Source organism: Mercenaria mercenaria, unplaced genomic scaffold (assembly GCF_021730395.1).
Source record: "Mercenaria mercenaria strain notata unplaced genomic scaffold, MADL_Memer_1 contig_3614, whole genome shotgun sequence".
NCBI lineage: Eukaryota > Metazoa > Mollusca > Bivalvia > Venerida > Veneridae > Mercenaria > Mercenaria mercenaria.
In genome coordinates this window covers 40146-62476 of record NW_026461770.1, presented here as the reverse complement: position 1 = coordinate 62476, position 22331 = coordinate 40146, and the positions used below count along the sequence as shown (strand labels likewise).

Here is a 22331-nt window from a genome sequence, read left to right as displayed (position 1 = left end):
GTGTCTGATGTAAAGGTGTCGTAACATCACCTTTTTACCATTTTGGACGATTTTTCGGTGGTATTTATATTCTTTGACTGGCGAGTCCGGCACTAAGTTTGACGGACAAAATGGCGGCTAACAACAAGGCTTATCAGTTCTGTTATCTGATTGGTCAGTTGGAACCTGTCAATCAACACTGGCGTAAGGTCAATTAGGGAGAGCTCAGGTCTATGGATCATAGGGTTGTGAGATTGATCCCCTGGTAAGGCGTATTTTGATAAATGACATTGAGTCTGAAAGCTCTTATTTTTGTAGAGAAGTTGGCAGTTACTTGTGGAGAACAGGTAAGTCTGGTACCAATCTAACTAAAGTATTTTATCTTCTAAACGAAGATCTGAGAATGACCCATTCACATTTGTCTTCTGTTTATTTTAGATTTCCAATATTGCTATTTTTATGCCCCCTAAGGGAGGCATATTAGATTACAACTGTCCGTCCGTTCGTTCGTCCGTTCGTTTGTTAGTTCGTTCATCACAACGTTAACTTTTTGCATGAAGGCACTTTACTCGCGAACCACTGCACCCAGGACCTTCAAACTTCACATGCTGATAGTACTTATTGAGTATACCACCCCTACTGACTTTGGGATCACCAGGTCAAAGGTCAAGGTCACAGGCCAACGTTAACTTTTTGCATGAAGGCACTTTACTTGCAAACCACTGCACCCAGGACCTTCAAACTTCACATGCTGATAGTACTTATTGAGTACACCACCCCTACTGACTTTGGGGTCACCAGGTCAAAGGTCAAGGTCACAGGGGCCAAAGTTAACTTTTTGCATGAAGGCCTTTTACCAGGGCTCCAGATAATTTTTTTGGCCTATGAGTATTTACTCATCATAATTTTTGTGAATGAGTAAAATGGTAAAATCTGAAATTTACTAGGAGTAATTTTACTCCTGAAAATTTGTAAATGTGAAAAAAAGAAAACGGTTTTATAACATATTTATTAATTTGGTGCAACACCCATGAATTTGTTTGCAGTTCAGTTTCAATTCAGCATTCAAGTGTTTTGCTTTTTGTTCTCCCTTGGCTTACTTTGGCTTAAAACACCGCTACTGAATCCAATAGAATACTCAATATAGCTTTAAATATGTTTTAATGATAGTTCTTGTTGGTTTAAAGATGCGTAGTGTTTGTTCACTTTTTACAATCTTAGAAAGAGACATTTTGTTGTTTACTTTACACTGGAGGTTGACATTTTAAATCGACACCGCTTTAAAATACACTATCGTACCATCAATATTGTTTCCCAACTATTTGATTTACGAATGCATTGGGTATATATATAGTGGACGCAACTTGACCCCGATGGTTGACCTTTGTATTATAATACATAATGAGGCACAACCTATTATTGAAAAGGAGTATACGTAAAACACGAGCTGCACGAGAAAAGAGAAATATAAATTTGTGTAAATATAAATTAGTGTATTGGAACGTTTTACCTGATCAAATGTAAGTTTACATACTTTGATACTGCAATGTTTACAAATTAATTCCATATAAATATACACGGATACCCTAAGCACCCTTGATTTCTACAATGAAATAATCGATATGAATAATCAGCCTAAGGTCATCCGTCGAGGTCAAGTTGCTACTACTATAATATAGTTTAACTTATAAAGTACCATTCAATGCGTGTGTACGTTCTGTGTGGGAGAATTAATGCTGACCGTGCTTTGTTACGTAAAGCCTTTAGATGATTCAGATCTTGTTTACGCTAGTAAAAAGTCATTGCAGGAGTTTCTGTAATTTCTTATACGTTTTTATACGCTTAAAAATGATCGCACATGCGTATATGCATTATTTCAAAGCGTAATTTACGTTAATACGCATCTTATCTGGAGCCCTGCTTTTACTTGCGAACCACTGCACCCAGGACCTTCAAACTTCACACGCTGATAGTACTTATTGAGTACACCACCCCTACTGACTTTGGGGTCAGCAGGTCAAAGGTCAAGGTCACAGGGGCCAACGTTAACTTTTTGAATGAAGGCACTTTACTCGCGAACCACTGCACCCAGGACCTTCAAACTTCACATGCTGATAGTACTTATTGAGTACACCACCCCTACTGACTTTAGGATCACTAGGTCAAAGGTCAAGGTGCTGCGGGGGCATTTGTCACCATTCGTGACAGCTCTTGTTGTTTTCGCAAATCTATTTTTATTTGAACAAATCAGACAACTTGTTTCAACAAGCATTTGGCTGAACCATCAAAATAGCGTCAATGTCAAAGAGTAAGAAAAATGTGCAGTCAGTCCAGCGCTCGAACGTGGGACCCCTCGCTTGTAGGGCGAGTGCACTACCGACTGAGCTAATCAGCTGTCTAACACTATACGTGACCAAGTCTTTACCATGACATATGATTTCTCTCAAAACACGAGGGCGTAGTCGCGATGTGGTCATCATAAGAATTGTAAATATGGAAAACCCAGGCTAAATATAGATTTACAAGATGTTGTAAGTAAATCTCTGATTGACTAGCGGAAGGGTAGTCAAAACGAGGCTATCAATAACACGTCTTCAGATGCTAAGCATAGCATAATAGGAGATGTACTTTAGTCAGATTGGTACTGGTACATAATCTAGGAACACTGGTTAGGCTAACTTGCAACTGTTACATAACTGAAATACTGTGAAAAATGTTTTTAAATACAAAACAAAAGCATAAAAAGTTACATTTTACAGTATCTTGCAATTTTCTTTGCAAGAGTATCCCAAAATCAAATTAAATGTTACGCTGTCAATCTTTCAAACATCTAAAAAGAACAGCCTAAAAGACCTACCCAAGTTACATTGTAATTCTCCTTCCAATAAAAGTGCATTTTATTATATTTATTAGCTTGTCTGAGTTTATAAGAAATATGTATAAGGTTTTGTCATCTTTTGAATACTTTAATAGCTTGGTAATAGCATGGAAGCTTTGTACACTTGTTTATTATACCCCTTCAAAAGCGGGGGATATCGATTTGGCATTTCCATCTGGCTGTTTGTTCTCAGCCTGTAGAGTTTTTGAATAAAACATAGTGGAAATTTTAACTACTGTATACGTGAAAACCACCCTGCAAGTTTCTGTCAGTTTTCATGAGTATCTGGGAAAGCTCTGATTTGAGCCATTGTTGAGAGGGTCAAATTTGGCCCTGCCCCAGGATTCACTTGCTTTACATAGACTTGTATAAAAAACTTAATGAGTTTTCTTGTTTAAATCCTCAAGGCCTAGAGTTTCTATATTTGGCATATATGGCATTGTGTAGTGGTCTTCTACTAAGGATGTTCAAATGATGCCCTTTGTGTCAAAGTTCACCTGCCCTGGGATTCACTTGTTTTACATAGTCTTGTAGAAGAAAAACTTTTAATTTTTCGTGTTTGAAACCTTGAGGACTAGAGCGTAATAATATATATTTGGCTTATAGCATTGTGTAGTGGTCTTCTACCAAGCTTGTTCAAGCTTGTAAGGACAAAATTGGCTTTACCGCAGTGTTCACTTGTTTTACGTAGACTCAATCAAACTGAGTCTGCTAAATTATTATTTTGCACAGTTGCATTCTATGCTTCCAAAGGATCTTATAGATTGTATCACATAGTTTCTATTTGTCTAAATTCACAAGGCCTAGAGATTAGATATTTGGCATGTAGCATTATGATGTGCTTTTTATCACGTTTGTTTAAATTATGGCACTTGGGTCAAAAATTGCCTTGCCTCGGAGTTCAGTTGTGTTACATAAACTTCTGTGGGAAAACTAAAATCTTCTTGTCACAAATGGTAATACCCTAATTGAGCTTTAGATATTTGGCATGTAGCATTGTGAAGTGGTCCACTACCAAGGCCCACTTAGGTCAGTAGGGAGAGCGTTGGTCTGCGGATCACAGGGTCGCGAGTTCGATCCCCGTTAACTGCTAGCCATTATAATATGACTGAAATAATGATGAAAATGGCGTTAAACCCAAAACAAACAGACATCTACCAATTTTATTGAAATCATACTGCTGGGGTCAAAATTAGCCCTGCCCTGGGCTTATTTTGTTTTACATAGACTTACATATATATAGGAAACAGTCAGTCTGTTTAAAATCTTCTTTTCTTAAATGTCAAACCCTTGAGCTTAGATATTTGGCTTGTAGCTTTTTGTGATGATCCTTGATCAATATTGTTCAACTTCTGTCTTTGGGGTTCAGATTGACTCCTACCTACTTTATATAACAAAAACTTAAGCCCTGCTCCCATCCTACCTTTTAACCTTGAATTGTCATTGAAAAAGCATGAAAATCCTGACTATGAACAGTGACGCCTGTCAAAATAGAGTGTATTTTATAGAAAATTCTATATGAAATACCTGTGGTTTTGCGTGCTTATGTGTGGCACTTGGCCGTTAACTGTTACCTATTGTAATCATGGGTTGCATACACACAAAAGAATTTGAATAGTCGCGGAGCAGGGCTTTAAGAAATCTTCTTGTCTAAAACATCAAGCTTGGAGCTTAGATATTTGGCTTGTGGCATCATGTAATTATCTACCAATTTTGTTAAAATCATGCGTTAAGGGTTAAAATTTGCACTGCTAAGGGTCACTTGTTTATACAAGAAAAACTTTATAAAAATCTTTTTGCCTGAAGCTGAAAGACCCAGAGCTTAGACATAATTTTGTTCTGTAACATTGTCTTATGGTCTTCTACCAATGTTGTTCAGGTCATGCCACTCTGATCAGAATTGGCCTCTTTATGGGTATCAGTTGTTTTCCAGAGACTTATGTAAAAAACTTTAAAAATCTGCTTGTCTAAAACCTCAAGGCCCGGAGCTTAGATATTTGGCATTATGTAGAGGACTTCTACCAAGTGTTGAAATCATGTACCAGTTTGAGTCAGATGAGTGATATGTATTGGGCTGTCACAGCCCTCTTGTTTGATCTTTTAACAGATTTAAAATACCTGTTGAAACATGAATAGATTTATAATACTGTCTAGATACAATAAAATCTTTGAATATTTTGGCAAATGAAACTTCATGTTTATATGGTAATACACCTTCTTTACAAAATAAATTCAGTGGCATTTTTGGCCTTTCATAATTTAAACCTTTGAATACATTTTTAATTGATACAAGCTCTTTGGCTATACTATGTCTCCTGTATAATTCTATATTATTTATATTCTGTTAAATGAACAAGTGGCAGATTTGGTTTTCATTGTGTTGACAGATCGGACTTCAGCCATAAAGACAGAAACAGACACAGCTGACAATAAACAAGATAAAGAAAAAGAAGTGGAGGTTTCTGGGGCAATGGATCAGAAGAAAAATGATGATAGTGATAACAGTGTGAAAACGGAAACTGATCTGGCGGTAGATGATGATAACAGAACACAAGAATCAAAGGGACTTGAAACTCCTGCGAGAAATTTGAATGGATCACAACACTCTGCTGGTGGAAACAATTTGCCTAAAACAGAGAAACAGTCATTTGGAAATAATGAAACTAGTGGTATGACAGGTGTTTCATCCGTTAATGGCAATCAAATACCAGACCGTTCTAATAGTGGTGTAAAAGAAGAGTGTGCACAAGACATGAACACTGAAGGAAGAAACAGGATGGATCATTCTGGTGATCAAAATGGAAATGTACCGATGGAAGAAACAGGAAAATCAGAAAACAAATTGATAACATCTGAAGTTTTTCAACCTAGTAAAGACAATGACAATGAACGAGAAAACACTGCAAATAGTGATAACTCTTTAAGTGATGTTGAGCCAGTAGATGGAAGTGGAACAGAAGATGAAAACAATGAAAGCAGAAAGGTCAAGAAAGAGAATTCAAATTTGCCAATGTCAAGTACAAACACAGAGCTGTCAGAACAGTTAAAAGAGGTTGTTCTTGGAAATGTAAGTCAGGGAAATGTGCCTACTAATGAGGAAACTAAGCTGGATCCTGAATCTTCTGACTCTGAAAGTGATTCAGAATGTAGTGACAGTGACCAGTCAGGACTTACAGTAGGTAGTGGGGAAGGCACAGCAGAGAAATCTAAGCCAGTGTCAAAACAAACAAGTCACAGAAAGCGGAACAGAAAACAAAAGAAAAATAAAAAGCGGATGCGTAAAGAAAGGGCAGCCAAGCTTAAACATCAGGAGGTGAATCCAAGCTACCCTGTAGTAGAGAATAACAAGTCTTTAAAAGAAGACAAAACATCAGAAAAGAGAGGAAAAGTTACTTTAACTGGTAAACCGTTAACAGAAGAAACTAAAGAGAAAACTGGTGAGCCAGGGACAAACTTAACCAAGTCTGCAAACAACGAACCGGTCTTTGGTGAAGCTAAATCTTGGGGGATGAAAGACTTTGATAATTCATGTCAGATTAAAGCACCTGGTGGCAGTGCAGGATTATTCAGTTTTAGTAAAGATTCTGGCACAGACAGCAGTCAGGGGACTAAAAACACAGACTTGACAACCAAGGACAAAAACAAAGACTTTGACAATAATGTTGATGATGATACTGGAACAAATGTTGATGAACCCATGATTACAAGAAGTAAACAGAAAAAAATTGATGATGAAAAAACAGCAAAGGAGAGAAAAGAAAATGAGGTACAAAACATGTGGTTTATTAGTTTACCTTACCTTTATAAGCAAATACAAATGAGATAATGCTCATATGATTTTTGACCTTTTGCATGTTTGTTTTCCCAGCAAAATTGCCATGTTAAATATTTCTTAAATGGTGTAAAGTAAGTTTTTTGTCTTTGATTCTATGGCTTTCTACTTCTATATTACCATGGTTATGTTATTAACAAGCTTATTGGTGATATTGTATTTATAAGCTGCATATGAAATCCTAGCATCTTACACTAACAGTAACAGTCAAATTAATTTGCATTTGAGGCTTAGTAAAATATGTAAAATATGTAAAGTACTTTTCTGAACACTTTGTTAATATTGTTCTTACTTTCTTTCTAGAATAAACTGAAAACACAGAAAGCTGAGTCATCCAAAACTGGGTAAGTAAAGAAAGAAAATGAAAGATTTGATTTGTTTGATTTGGGTTTTATGGCGCACCAACACAGTATAGGTTATATGGCGCCAAACAGAACTACAAATTTTGGTTCCACATCTCATTTACATCGAAATAAAAACATGAGAAAAAAATCTTGCAGTCAGAAGTCAGTTTCAGGGATATTTTGGTAATGTTTAGTAAAGATCATTCATTTGAAATTTGATTCATAGCTATAGTCACTTTTTACCTCACCTGAGCACTAACTGCTCAAGGTGTGCTATTGTGATCACCCTGTGTCTGTCGTCCATCGTGCCATTGTGCATGGTCAACAGTTTTAAATTCATCAAGATTATGAGAAGAGGAGATTATGTTGAAATAACTGATGATCGAATCATCTTGAATTTGCACAGTGACTGAAATTAAGGTAGTTCTGCATGTTCCGATAAATTTTTTTTCTACAATGATGAATTAGATTAAACACTGGTTTTTCAAAGCTTCATAATATACTTATAAAATTCGGCAAATAAAAAAAAAAAGGATTTGTGTGTTTGATTTTTTGCCTGACTGATTTGAAAAATTATGACATCACACAAATTTTCATAATGGAAGTCTTTGGGAAAATAACAATTTTGATAACGCTTCCGCTAATATAATCTTTTATACAATTAATGTAGATTTTAATGAAAGTTCTTAAAGTGTTAAATAAACATATGGCCTATGATATGGTGAAATAAAATGTATAGGTCCATGTGCTTGTTTTTTTGAGGTATTTGCCCATGTTCAAAGAGATCCGCGCATTTCAAGCTGATTTTAAGATATCTTTTTGGATTTATATAATATGTCAGATGTTTTAATATCATATTGAACTAGAAAGACAGTAACAATTGTTGTTGTAATAAATTTATTCACTGGTAAGAAATTAACATTTTTGAAATCAATTTCAGGACCCAGAAACCTGCAGAGAGAATGGTACATGTACATTTTCACGTTTTTGTTAGTGAAGAATTCAAATTTGATCCTGCAAAGCACAAACTTATTCTACGTCTTGGAAAGGATGAACTGGGTGGTTGGGATGACTTATCAAGAGTTTTTATTACAAAAAGGTATTTGTATCTACTAAATTCTAAGCAATTATTATTTTGATTCAGTTTGATAAACTCTGTAGAAGGTACACTTTTGCCTAATAAAAATCTAATTTCAGCAATATTCAGTGACAAGTTTTGGCTAGATTGATAATTCTGTTTACAAAAAGCCATATTCAGTATAGAAAATAAACATACCGGTAGGAAGCAATGTACAAATTTTTCGGTTATCACCGTTTTGTTGCTAGATTTAATAGTGCATTTCCTTCATTTTTTTTTTATGAAATGAGATTTTTATATAATTTTATTCATTTCGATGAGCTATGTGACACAGCAGCAAGCAAACATAAATTATAATATCATATTAAGAGAAGTTTAACATAATGATTTGCTCTGTCCCCTGTTTGAATGTATTGGTAATAATTATTATTGCTTTTATGATCTCCACTTGGAGTGCTTCAAGACTGAAATTAACTGTGATATAAATACTGAACAGTCATGTACATGTACTTATTTCTTACTTCACTATGCATAAAGTTAACTTTAATAAATTATTTATCTCAAAGTAAATTGAGGGAAGAAAGCAGAACAAATACATAATGAGCCACACCGTGAGAAATCCAACATAGTGCGTTTGCAACCAGCATGGAATCAGACCATAGCCTGCGCATCTGCACAGTCTGGTCAGAATCCATGCTGTTCGCTAACGGTTTCTCTTATTGCAATAGGCTTTGAAAGCGAACAGTATGGATCCTGACCAGACTGCGCGGATGCGCAGGCTGCTCTGGATCCATGCTGGTTGCAAACACACTATGTTGGTTTTCTCATGGCGTGGCTCATATATTTGTTATCTGCATTGCCATGTACCAAATCAAAAGGCGCAAAAATATAACTTCAGACGACTATCTTTGCCAGTTATCAACAACCTATTACACGGGCTGTTAACACTGGCTCCCACTCTTTATTGAGGTGAGTTGAAAAAGAGCCAGTAATACTTCTGAGGAGGCGCTTATGACCAGAACTACACGAAAAATATAAAAAAAGACAGAGAATGAGTTTAATTTTTATACTCCCGTCTCTGAAAGAGCGGGGTGTATTATGTGAACACCCGTGGAGGGCAGGCGGTAAGTCGGCATCCAAAAGCATGTCTGCTCTCTAAGTCAAATAGTTTTCATCTGATCTTCACCAAACTTGGTGACAATGTTTGTGGGCATAATATCTCGGCCAAGTTCAATAACCAACAGTATCACTCCAGGCACTCCTGAGTTATTGCCCTTGAATTACTCAAAAATTGCAATTTTAGCCTTGTTCGCCCTTTCATCTGATCTTCACCAAACTTTGTGACAATATACATGGACATAATATCTGGGCCAAGTTCGATTACCAGCAAAATCACCCCAGGCACTCTTGGATTATGGCCCTTGAATTACTTGAAAAATTGCGAATTTAGCCATGTCCACTCTCTAAGTCCAACACTTTTCATCTGATCTTCTACAAACTTGCAGATAATATTTTTGGGCATAATATCTCAGCCATGTTGGATAACCAGCCAAATTGCCCAAGGCACTCTAGGATTATGGCCCTTGAATTACTCGAAATCTGCAAATTTAGCCTTGTCCGCTCTCTAAGTCGAACAGTTTTCATCCGATATTCACCAAACTTGCTGACAATGTTTGTGAGCAAAATATCTCGGCCAAGTTCGATAATCACCCAAATCGCCCTAGGCACTCTTGGATTATGGCCCTTGAATTAGGCCAAATTCGTTGACAGGCGTATTTTGTGACAGTATGCCACTCTTGTTACTTTCTGTAACAAATTAAGGTCCTTATTTCAAAAAAGGGGAAATGCTATTCTACTCAGAATTGGTTAAACTTCTTATGTATGCAGGTCGATCTGCTGAGCGAAGGCATTTCTGGATGTGAGAACTTTTGAAAGTTGTGAAATAGGACCAAATTAAATGGAAAGTAGACATATGTTCATGTATTTTGCCATAATTTACACAAGTCAGATATTTCAAAGTCATCGTTGGGATGTTGTTGAAAAGAATGTCTTATTACTGTATATCTATGTAATTTGTTAGCGGATTACTACCATCTCTGTGTATTTTTGGCCAAGATGAGGAGCCAGCGACACAGAGAAGGCGCTTAGAACCAGAGTGGGAGCCAGTGCACATTTAATATCAAGGTGTTTAGCGCTTTTAAGCTGTAAGCAAATGATCTGCTTTCTTTCAGCTGCATTTAAATATATATCTTGTTTCTTTTGTTACATGTGTAATGAAACTCGAACATAGCGTCATTAGTTGTATACATTTGATATTTGCAATGTAAGGGGACAGGGGGCTGAACTCTTTCCAATGAATAATTTGAGAATCACTTAACCAAGAATTTTGAAACCTAATAGGATAATTGAACATGCAGAGTAGATGATCCCTAATGATTTTGGGATCACTTGATCAAAGGTCAAGGTCACAGGAGCCCCGAACATGGAAAACTGTATCTTTGAGTTCATTACTTGAGAACCACTAAGCCCAGAATGTTGAAACTTAGTGGGTTGATTGGACATGTTAAGTAGGTTATCCCTGTTGCAGCCAGCCATCAGTGTTTCTTTGACTTTTGCTCCTGTCCCCTATTAACATTTTGCATATACGACTATGCATTTGGGGAGACATGTGCTTTTTTACAAGAGCATCTTCTAGTTGGATATGTCATTGTTTGGGCTTATCTTCCAAACTTATACAGAATATGTTTTACTGTAACATCTACATGGCGGGTGTATAATTTATTGTGACATTCTTGCCCTCTTGTTAATCAGTCAAAACTGCCCAGATTTCTCTGACTAGTTTTTAGCTTGGGTATTGGAAGAATAGTTCGAGCTATTTTACTCACATTGTAGTTAGGGTAGGCATTACACCCTGTTTAAAGTTTTTTATGCAAGTACTTATAGGCTATAGCTATAATATTATTTCAAGGCATATAGCTTTGAAACTTATTTTTACTTTTTCTAGGTCAATAACCAACCTCACAAGATCAAGTCCCATAACTTTGACATTTGTTTTGACAAATTATGCCCCTGTTTTGACTTAAAGAATCCTAGTTTAAGTATTGCATGCAAGTTGTTATCTCCAAACTAATGCCGATACTGGATGAAATTATAGATATTTTAACATTTTGGGTAAAATTCCTGTTTCTGGGACAATTCAAATGATTGAGCGGACAGCTCATGTTGAGAGTATGAACTTACGGCAGTGGTTGAAATATTACTTACAGCAGAGCTTTTATATTTGCCCTTTTAGCATCAGGCAAATGGCAAAGACAGTGAGCTTTGTCCAGATTTCAGCAATAATTTTACAAGTTTTGGGAGGATTTCAATCGATAGGAAATTTCAGTTACCAACTGAATACCTTTCTGCATCACTTGAAGTCATTGGCATTCACTGTCCATCAGTATTATCACTAAGATGGGCTGACATTCAATTTCATTCCAGTGATTCATAGACACAGAGTCCATTATTTACATTTTAACTTGTTACCCGTGCACTTCCCATTATATTTACAAAAATCGAAGTATGTGAAGAACTCTTGTATGATCTCTACAGAAAATCCAACATTTTGGCTTAGTGATTCTTTATTCAGGAACTTTTGTATTGATTTTCATTTAAAGATCAGTATGTTTGTATCTATGACATTTAGTTAGAGCTCCAAAGAAGGGGAAAACACTATAGGGCAAATTATAGAACAACCTAGTTAATGCTCCACAAGCCATTTTTTACCTGATCTGCATGAAATTTGGTCAGAATGGTTGAATGAAATCTAGCTTCAGATTGAAATTTGGTGATACATGGCTGTCTTTATTTTGCTGTATCTCTTTAGGCCAGAGTTCTTTTATTTTTTGTTACTCGGATTTTGGGCAGAAAAATGTTGACAGGAGGAGGGGAAAAAAAATAAAAATAAAAAGGCAGTAAAATTTACTAAAACAACAGACGATAAGTGATCACTTCAAATGTGTTGCCTGAAAGGATTTTAACACTACTTTAATACGCATTTAACATGTAATATTAAGAAAATTACCATTCTGTGTTTAACTTTTTTATTACCTTGAACGTAAAATTGATGATTTCAAAAACTTTAACAAAATCACTCTTGGGCATGGGTACTATTTGCCCTTGGTCATAACATCTCTGGCGAGTATTAAATTGATGATTGAATAGCAATTTTCAATGGTCTGATCGGCTGGTTTCATTTTTAGCATGTGCATACTTTTATTTTTAATTCATAAACTTTTCTGACCAAGATCTTTATTTAATACATTTTAATATTTATTTGTTGTGTTATAAGTCACACTGACACAATTTTATAGGTCATATGGTGACTTTCCAGACTTAAATGGTGCAGGAAGACCCCAGGTACTCCTCTGGGCATCATCTCAGGCAAGAATTGGCATCTGGGTAGAACGGCCTACCTTCCATCAGCCAGCTGGATACCTTTTTCACATGATGACCTGAGTGGGGCTTGATCCCACAGTGGTTAGGGGCAAGTGATTTAAAGTCGGGCCACTCTTTATTTTATATTCGATGGTCAGAAAATGACTGAAAGCATAAGTAGCTAGATAGGTCCCTGAAAAGGATTTGTATGCAATGGAATATATAGATAAATACCTCCAATCAGGCAACTTGTAATATATATATGTCTTCATAAGCATATCACAGGGTTTTATCCCCTTCATAATAGGGTCCTTCCCTCAGAAAATATCTTTTAAATTATGCAGTTTTCCCCAAAAACTGACTTTACATCAGGTTTTTTATTCCCCTTTGCCGAAACACCGGGCTGTTTTTGCTCCAAATCACAGGCCTGGGCCCCTTTCCCTCCTGCTAAAAAACCCCCCCAAAATCTGAAATGGATGACTCCTTTGTTTGGCAGCACTTTGTTGCTCCTATACCTCATCCCGATGTAATATATAACTGCCAAAGGCATGTCAAATTCACATTCAATGTTGCCGTTGTTATTTACGTCGGGTAAATCTATGTTTTTCTAACATTTTGAGACACCGTTACTGACCGTAACCGTTTCGCTAAGTTTTTTCTAGCTTTCATCTTCTTGGCCTTTACAGAACTTGTTTTTCGTTGTTTTATTGTCTATATACTAGATCACAAACCAAATATTCCGCTTTTCCATCGCGCATAAATCGTTCAAAGACAATCTTAATTTTCACTCAAGTTTTTTGTTTATGTACGGGAGACGCTTCCATTTGAGCGGAAATTGTGCCTATATGACACTGACAGATAATGCGCTGACGAATATTGACTTTGTCCTTGTCAGAATGCAGCAAAACATCGATCGTCGCCCGAAAATAATTTTGAAATTTTTGAAATTTCAATTTTTTTTTTTCGAAAATGACGGAAAATAGGGTCAGCGGGTCTGAGTTAACGAAAAATCAAAGAACTCTGGCCTTATAAAATTTTTGTCGAACTGAAATAAATGAGGATATTAAAAATATCTATCTTTTTGAATTATTTCAATATTGAATTTAACACGGAAGTGAAATAGATGAAAATTAAGTGTGAATTGTTTTTTACAGAATGGTGTCGGACAAAGTTTATGAAATGTATTACAATATGAAAGTACCAGCAAGACTTGTCGTGTTTGGTGCAGCTATTCCATATAAATATTGTATATGGAAACCAGAAAAGTCTGAGAAAGATGAACCCTACAGATGGGAACATTACTTAAAAAACAACCAGGCTGGCCAAGATGCCAACAGAGTTTTGATACTAAGACTCAAACACAATACTATGGGTAACTATTTAATGTATTCTAGTCCTCAAAATAGTTATAATACTAATAAAAGAAATATTGCTTTTTAAATAACCTAAACCAGATTGATAATGGTTGATGGTCCATATAAAGAAACCATATTTTCTACCTGTTTGGTATCAAACTTAGTCAGAATATTAAACTTTGTCTTCATGAAATGTAGGTCACGCTTGAAATTAGGGGTCTAAGGTCAAAAAGTAGGTTACTACGTCAAATCATAGAAAAATCTTGTTATCCCCTGCCAAAAGGTGAGGGAAATATAGTTTTGGCATTCTCCATCCCAAACCATATCTATGACATTGTGTGGACTATTTAAATAAAACATTATAGAATGTTAACTGCTGTAGGGAAATGCCAAGTTTCGGTTAAATTACATAAGCATGGCAAGATTTATGGCCCATTGTACATGTATATAAATTACAAAAATAGTGTTTTATTCCATTTTCTGTCTGTCTGGAGTCATATCACAAATATGGTTGGTAGGATTTGAATGGAACATGATAGAAAAATTAGCTGCTAATGCTGCTCTACAAGTTTCATTCAAATCAGTTGAGGACTGCAGGGTTTATGGCTCTTTGAAATTATATATATTACATACAATGCTTTTTCAGGGGTAAAACTTATATCTAGTTCAGCTGGGGATAGCAGTTCACTTAATTTGCTAGTAAATTTATGCCTTCCATTTATAGTACATATGCACTAAGCCAATGTAACCAAAAAACCAACAACAAAACTTTGGGGCTAACAGAAGTATTAGTAGTTACATCAGCTACAAATAAATATGCAGAATTCATTTCTGTAACCTTGAGTGTGTTTGTAACTACTTTGGCTACAAAGGGGACCACTTTATGCACACATTCTTTTTCTTTTGCTTTTTAGTTAGGATTGACTTACTGTCATCAAAGTTGGTGTAATTAGCAAGCTTATATAAGAACTGACTTTAGATTGTGTTTGGGATCACTGTTACTAAAAAAAGAAGAAAAATGTTTCTATTAAGTATCATTAGTTCTGGTCCACTTATTCTTTAATTTGTATAGCTTTTATTGAGACAGAGGCTGGGATTGTACAGTCTGACTAAAGAACATCTCCAATGAAAGCTACGCTTTGGATCTGAAGACATGCTATAATGATAGCCTCGTTCTGACTACCCTTCCGCTAGCCAGTCAGAGCCTTGCTTTTAACATTTTGAAAATGAAAGTAGAAGTTTAAAAAATCTATCTATATTTAGCCTGGGTTTTTCATGTTTACCATTCTTATGATGACCAAAATTAATCATGACTGAGGGGAGCGGTGGTCTAGTGGATTATAAAGGTGTCAGCGGCTGATTCCAGGGGTCGTGGGTTTGAGCCTCACTGGGGTCACGACCATGACTTCTAATATGACACCAGTACTGGTTTTTCCAGGAAGGGGACTCGAGAGTTATTCCAATAAGCTTGATGCTTTCATCACAGTCGAGCTAAAACAAATTAGTATAAACTAATGTTGTGCAGTGAAACATCGTTAAAAATCAGTTATCACAAAAATGTATATTTTTAAATATAGAAAGTACAATAAGGATTAATTATTCAATAAGTTTATGTTGCTAAAATTTTAAATAATGAAAATTCTTTATGTTTTCATGACAGATGTCAAAACTCTATTGTTGTCTCAACTTCGACACATTTATGCACTTTAATCTTTGATAGTTGAGAATGTGCTAAAAGGCTTCTTTTTACATATTTCATTCTAAATGTATTTATAAGATCATTGTGATCCTCTGGATAATTTAAATATTAAGACTTCCTGACTGATAAGGTGTTGATTGCTGTCAAAACTTGTTAATATTTTAAATACTTGTAATTTTATTACCATATACGCATTCTTGAATTTGATTGGTTTATAGTGTTAATTACATTCACAATGAGGGTCATTTTAATTGGTCAGTTATTGTATGTTGAGAGCAAATATATTTTCAAGGCAGTAGGTTTCAAAAAAAGATAGATTTGGATTTCCAAGTGATAACATTGTGGTTCTCCACCAGAAAATAATTTGATACTCTTTTAAATATATGTACTTTAGTTGTTAATGTCAGGATAACCTTTGACGAACGTGTTATTCTTTAAGCTGTGTGGTTTTCCACTGAAGAAAAATAAAGAAGATAATCTGGAACTGTATTTTATTATTTGGACATGATAAGTAGTGCCATAATACCTATAGTATTTATAACATTCCTTCATAAAATCAATCATATTTAGGGCATTACACTAAACTAAATCATGACTGCACCCTCGTGTTTTGAGAGGAATCATATGTCACGGTATGGACTGGGTCACGTAAGGTGTCAGGCAGCCAGTTAGCTCAATCAGTAGAGCACTTGCATTGTAAGCCAGGGGTCCCGGGTTCGAGGTCACTATTCCAAAAACAGAAAAATGTTTTTTTTTGCGAACATTAAAAACCTGGTGTTTTGGCATTGCAGCATTTCTTTTATAAATTTTACTTTTTCGTGTTTTTAGCTAACCTGTCACATAGTGACAAGGTGAGCTTTTGTGATCACCCTTCGTCAGTCTGTCCGTCCGTCCATCCGTCAGTGCGTCAACAATTTCTTGTCTGCATGATATTGGTTTCATTTATGATTTTATTTTAACCAAACTTGCACACAACTTGTATCACCATAAGATCTTGGTTCATTTCTTGAACTGGCCAGATCCCTTAATAGGTTCCAGAGTTATGGCCCCTGAAAGGGCCAAAATTAGCAATTTTGACCTTGTCTGCACAATAGCAGCTTTATGATTTGATTTTTACCAAACTTGCACACAACTTGAATCATCATAAGATCTTTGTTCCTTTCTTGAACTGGCCAGATTCCATTATGGGTTCCAGAGTGATGGCCTCTGAAAGGGCCAGAATTAGCTACTTTGACCTTGTCTTTTTTATTATTGGGCGTAGGGAAAAACCGAGACCACTTTTCTGTGGTACAACATGGATGGTACCTCCAATTTTTAGGTGTATTTTGACATATCTGTACCTTGTAAGAATTTTTTTTTTCTTTTTGGTTAAATTTCTTCCATTTGTTGTTCCTGTCCTTTGGACTTAAGTATATTTTCTGAGGACTTAGAACCTTTGGGCTTCATGTATGAAACTACTGGCCTGATTTGAAAATAATTTTATTTGAAGTAACTTTAAGAAAATTTGAAATGTATTTTCTCATATTTCTTTTGATTCATCTTGATTATGATTTTTTGACCTTCTTGTCCTTAAGTGCAATGATAACAGGTGAGCGATGAAGGGCCATTATGGCCCTCTTGTTTTATTTTGTGTCTTTTTATTCTGTTACCCTGAAATGTTATCCACTCCAATCCATCCAGTCAACACAGTTTAAGAAAAGAGAGATTCTTGTTTTCTTTGTCTTAGTGTCCTGTCAAACCCTCCCCATATAATTACCTGATACAAATAAAATCTGACCAGAACGATCATCTTTATGAAATGAAAGCCAGTTTTGAAACTGGGTCACTCAAGGTAAAAGGCTATGGCACTAAGTCAAATTATAAAAAATATTATTTACCATGTTGATGCTTTAAAAGATAACACAAGGGTTGGGTTGTTGAGGACTTATAATGTGACTTTTATATGCTTACATAAGCTTAGTATGCTCCAGGAAGTATACATAAAATTTCAGTTTTAGTTAAGTGAAAGTTTATAAATATTATTTAAGTTCATCAATTTTTTTTTTCTAGATGAGTGGCATCAGTATGATGGATTTGTTGAAAAAGTACCAACATCATACCGGGAAAAGTTTTTCGATTTTTTATATTGGAGGAAGGAATTGATGAAGCATGCAAAGAAATCTGTGCAGTTGTTTACAGCATCTTTATTGCGGACTGACAGTCATAGTGCTTTCACTTTGGCTGAGGTTCTTGAACAGTTAGAATTCCTCATGGTCTGCTTGAAAAAAATCTATTACCATGACAGCAAATGCTGGGACAAGGAAGAAACATTTATGTCAGATGTAAGTGAGTTATTCATACTTCAAGTAAACTGCTGTCCTTTGGGATCATGAAATCCATTCAATATTGCTACAGAAATGTATATACATGTATTAGAATTCTGCTGTAGCAGATGAGGGACATGAGGGGTGTTGTCATTACCTCTCATTAACAGACACAAACAAATTTTGCTATTTTTTTCCTTGTTTGCATTCTGTCATCTATACTTCCAATGGATTCTCGGGTCATGTAATTTCATTGTCATAAGATTTTGTTCTAACTTTTGCAAAAATGGGTATTTTATGGGGGCTTAAATATGTGGATTTCTAAGGTTAAAGTAGATGTTTCTGCATTTGTTGAGATTTGATTTCATGGATTGCTACATCCGCAAAATTCATGAAAATTAGTTCCCCACAAGTATTAATGATTTCACAGTATGGGTGAAGGTCACTGATATGATGAAAGACAAGGCAGTCATAACCCCATCAAACTTCATGGAATGTGGGAAAGCCAGGCTGTTTGTCCATATACTTTCCTCTCCCATCCCAAGTTGTTTTTCTTGATAAATAGCTTATACATACGCATAGCTGTGACTTGTTTAGACAAATTATAAAATGTCCCAAATCTGACATTTCCTTCAGTATTTCTGCAATTTATCCCTGCATTTTAGTGAAATTTGTCTAAACTGTTTAATATAATTATGGCTTTGAAACTTTGAACACTTGCTTACCATCATAGTCACACATTGCCATATAGTGCAAGACTTATCCAAATCCACAAATACAGGTACATTGTTTGTCTTATCTATTTTTCTCATTTTTAGCTCACCTGAGCACGAAGTGCTCAAAGGTGAGCTTTTGTGGTCGCCCTGTGTGCGTCGTCGTTGTCGTCAACAATTTGACTATTAACACTCTAGAGGTCACAATTTTGGTCCAATCTTAATGAAACTTAGTCAGAATGTTACTCTCAATAAAATCTTGGACGAATTTGATATTGAGTCATCTGGGGTCAAAAAGTAGGTCACCAGGTCAAATCAAAGGAAAAGCTTGTTAACACTGTAGAGGCCACATTTAAGACTGTATCTTCATGAAACTTTGTCGGAATGTTAATCTTGATGATCTTTAGGTCAAGTTCGAATCTGGGTCAGGTGGGGTCTAAAACTAGGTCACCAGGTCAAATCGAAGGAAAAGCTTGTTGCCACATTTATGACTGTATCATCATGAAACTTGGTCAGAATGTTAATCTTGATGATTTTTAGGTCAAGTTTGAATCTTGGTCATCTGGGGTCAAAAACTAGGTCAGCAGGTCAAATCAAAGGAAAAGCTAGTTAACACTCTAGAGGTCACATTTATGACTATATCTTCATGAAACTTGGTCAGAATGTTAAGCTTAATGATTTTTAGGCCAGGTTCAAATCTGGGTCAGGTGGGGTCAAAAACTGTGTCACCAGGTCAAATCAATGGAAAAGCTTGTTAACACTCTAGAGGCCACATTCATGACTGTATCTTAATGAACTTGGCCAGAATGTTAATCTTGATGATTGTTAGAACAAGTTCAAGTCTGGGTCAGAGGGGGTCAAAAACTAGGTCAGCAGGTCAAATCAAATGTAAAGCTTGTTAACACTCTAGAGGCCACATTTATGATAATATCTCTATGAAACTTGGTCAGAATGTTAATCTTGATGATCTTTAGGTCAAGTTCAAATCTAGGTCAAGTGGAGTCAGAAACTAGGCCATCAGGTCAAATCAAAGGAAAACTTGTTAACACTCTAGAGGCCACATTTATGACTATATCTTCATGAAACTTGGTCAGAATGTTTACCTTGATGATCTTTATGTCAAGTTTAAATCTGGGCCAGGTGGGGTCAGTAACTAGGTCACCAAATCAAATAAAAGGTAAAGCTTGTTAACACTCTAGAGGCCACATTCATGACCATACCATAATGAAACTTGGTCAGAATGTTAATCTTGATGATCTTTAGGTCAAGTTCAAATCTTGGTCAGGTGGGGTCAAAAACTAGGTCGCCAGGTCAAATCAAAGGAAAAGCTTGTTAACACTCTAGAGGCCACATTTATAACTGTATCTTCATGAAACTTGGTCAGAATGTTAACCTTGATGATCTTTAGGTCAAGTTCGAATCTGGGTCATGTGGAATGTGACCTGCTGACCTACTTTTTATACGCCTGAAGGGACGTATTATGTTATGACGCCGGTGTCCGTCCGTCCGTCCATCCGTTAGCAATTTCGTGTCCGCTCTGTAACTCTTGAACCCTTTGAAGGATTTCAAAGAAACTTGACACAAACGTTCACTACATGGAGACGACGTGCAGAGCACTTGTTTCGGATGACTAGCTTCAAGGTCAAGGTCACACTTAGGGGTCAAAGGTCATATGAGTGTGTTTCGTGTCCGCTCTGTAACTCTTGAACTGCTTGAAGGATTTCAAAGAAACTTGGCACAAATGTTCACCACACTGAGATGACGTGCAGAGCGCTTGTTTCAGATGACTACCTTCAAGGTCAAGGTCACACTTAGGAGTGAAAGGTCATATATGACTTTGCTGTGTCCGCTCTGTAACTCTTGAACTGCTTGAAGGATTTCAAAGAAACTTGGCACAAATGTTCACCACACTGAGGCGATTTGCAGAGCGCATGTTTCGGATGACTCGCTTCAAGGTCAAGTTCACACTTAGGGGTCAAAGGTCATATATGACTTTGCTTTGTGTATATTGCTCTGCATTGCAGTGCTCTTGTTCTTAGCTCACCTGAGCACGAAGTGCTCAAAGGTGAGCTGTAGTGATCACCCTGTGTCCGGCGTCCGGCGTCGTCCGTCGTCCGTCGTCCGTCCGTCCGTCCGTCGTCAACAATTTGACTGTTAACACTCTAGAGGTCACATTTTTGGCCCAATCTTAATGAAACTTGGTCAGAATGTTACCCTCCATAAAATCTTGGACGAGTTCGATACTGGGTCATCTGGGTTCAAAAACTAGGTCACCAGGTCAAATCAAAGGAAAGCTTGTTAACACTCTAGAGGTCACAATTTTGACCCAATCTTACTGAAACTTGGTCAGAATGTTACCCTCCATAAAGTCTTGGACGAGTTCGATATTGGGTCATCTGGGGTCAAAAACTAGGTCACCAGGTCAAATCAAAGGAAAAGCTTGTTAACACTCTAGAGGTCACATTTTTGGCCCAATCTTAATGAAACTTGGTCAGAATGTTACCCTCCATAAAATCTTGGATGAGTTCGATATTGGGTCATCTGGGGTCAAAAACTAGGTTTACAGGTCAAATCAAAGGAAAAGCTTGTTAACAATCTAGAGGTCACAATTTTGGCCCAATCTTAATGAAACTTAGTCAGAATGTTATCCTTAAAAAAGTCTTGGACGAGTTTGATATTGGGTCATCTGGGGTCAAAAACTAGGTCACCAGGTCAAATCAAAGGAAAAGCTTGTTAACACTGTAGAGGCCGCATTTATGACTATATCTTCATGAAACTTGGTCAGAATGTTAATATTGATGATCTTAAGGTCCAGTTTGAATCTGGGTCATGTAGGATTAAAAACTAGGTCACCTGGTCAAATCAAAGGAAAAGCTAGTTAACACTGTAGAGGCCACATTTATGACCATATCTTAATGAAACTTGGTCAGAATGTTTATCTTGATGCTCTTTAGGTCAAGTTGAAACCTGGGTCAGCTTCGGTCAAAAACTAGGTCACTAGGTTAAATCAAAGGAAAAGCTTGTTAACACTGAAGAGGCCACATTTATGACTATATCTTCATGAAACTTAGTCAGAATATTAAACTTGATGATCTTTAGGTCAAGTTCGAATCTGGGTCATGTTGGGTCAAGAATTAGGTCATGGGGGCAAATCAAAGGAAAAGCTTGTTAACACTCTAGAGGCCACATTTATGACTGTAACTTCATGAAACTTAGAATGTTAAACTTGATGATCTTCAGGTCAAGTTCGAATCTGGGTCATGTTGGGTCAAAAACTAGGTCACGGGGTCAAATCAAAAGAAAAGCTAGTTAACACTGTAGAGGCCACATTTATGAACATATCTTGATGAAACTTGGTCAGAATGTTAATCTTGATGATCTTTAGGTCAATAGGTCAGGTGAGCGATACAGGGCCTTCATGGCCCTCTTGTTATTTGGCAGATCCCTTTTTTGTTCTCTTACAAAAATTTTTTTTAGCTCACCTGTCACAAAGTGACAAGGTGAGCTTTTGTGATCGCGCGGTGTCCGTCGTCCGTGCGTCCGTCCGTAAACTTTTGCTTGTGACCACTCTAGAGGTCACATTTTTCATGGGATCTTTATGAAAGTTGGTCAGAATGTTCACCTTGATGATATCTAGGTCAAGTTCGAAACTGGGTCACGTGCCATCAAAAACTAGGTCAGTAGGTCTAAAAATAGAAAAACATTGTGACCTCTTTAGAGGCCATACTTGT

At 36.4% G+C, this 22331-nt stretch overlaps 1 protein-coding gene across 1 annotated transcript in view; it reads left to right on the top strand.

Moving 5' to 3' along the window:
* The window catches only part of LOC128553234 (E3 ubiquitin-protein ligase RNF213-like), a 63072-nt gene that overhangs the window by 8243 nt on the left and 32498 nt on the right, over positions 1-22331 (top strand). Inside the window, exons 3-7 of the mRNA XM_053534359.1 lie at positions 5245-6623; positions 6993-7033; positions 7974-8132; positions 13685-13902; positions 17634-17905. Coding sequence (XP_053390334.1) covers positions 5245-6623; positions 6993-7033; positions 7974-8132; positions 13685-13902; positions 17634-17905 — 2069 coding nt within the window. The remainder of the gene's footprint in view (positions 1-5244; positions 6624-6992; positions 7034-7973; positions 8133-13684; positions 13903-17633; positions 17906-22331) is intronic.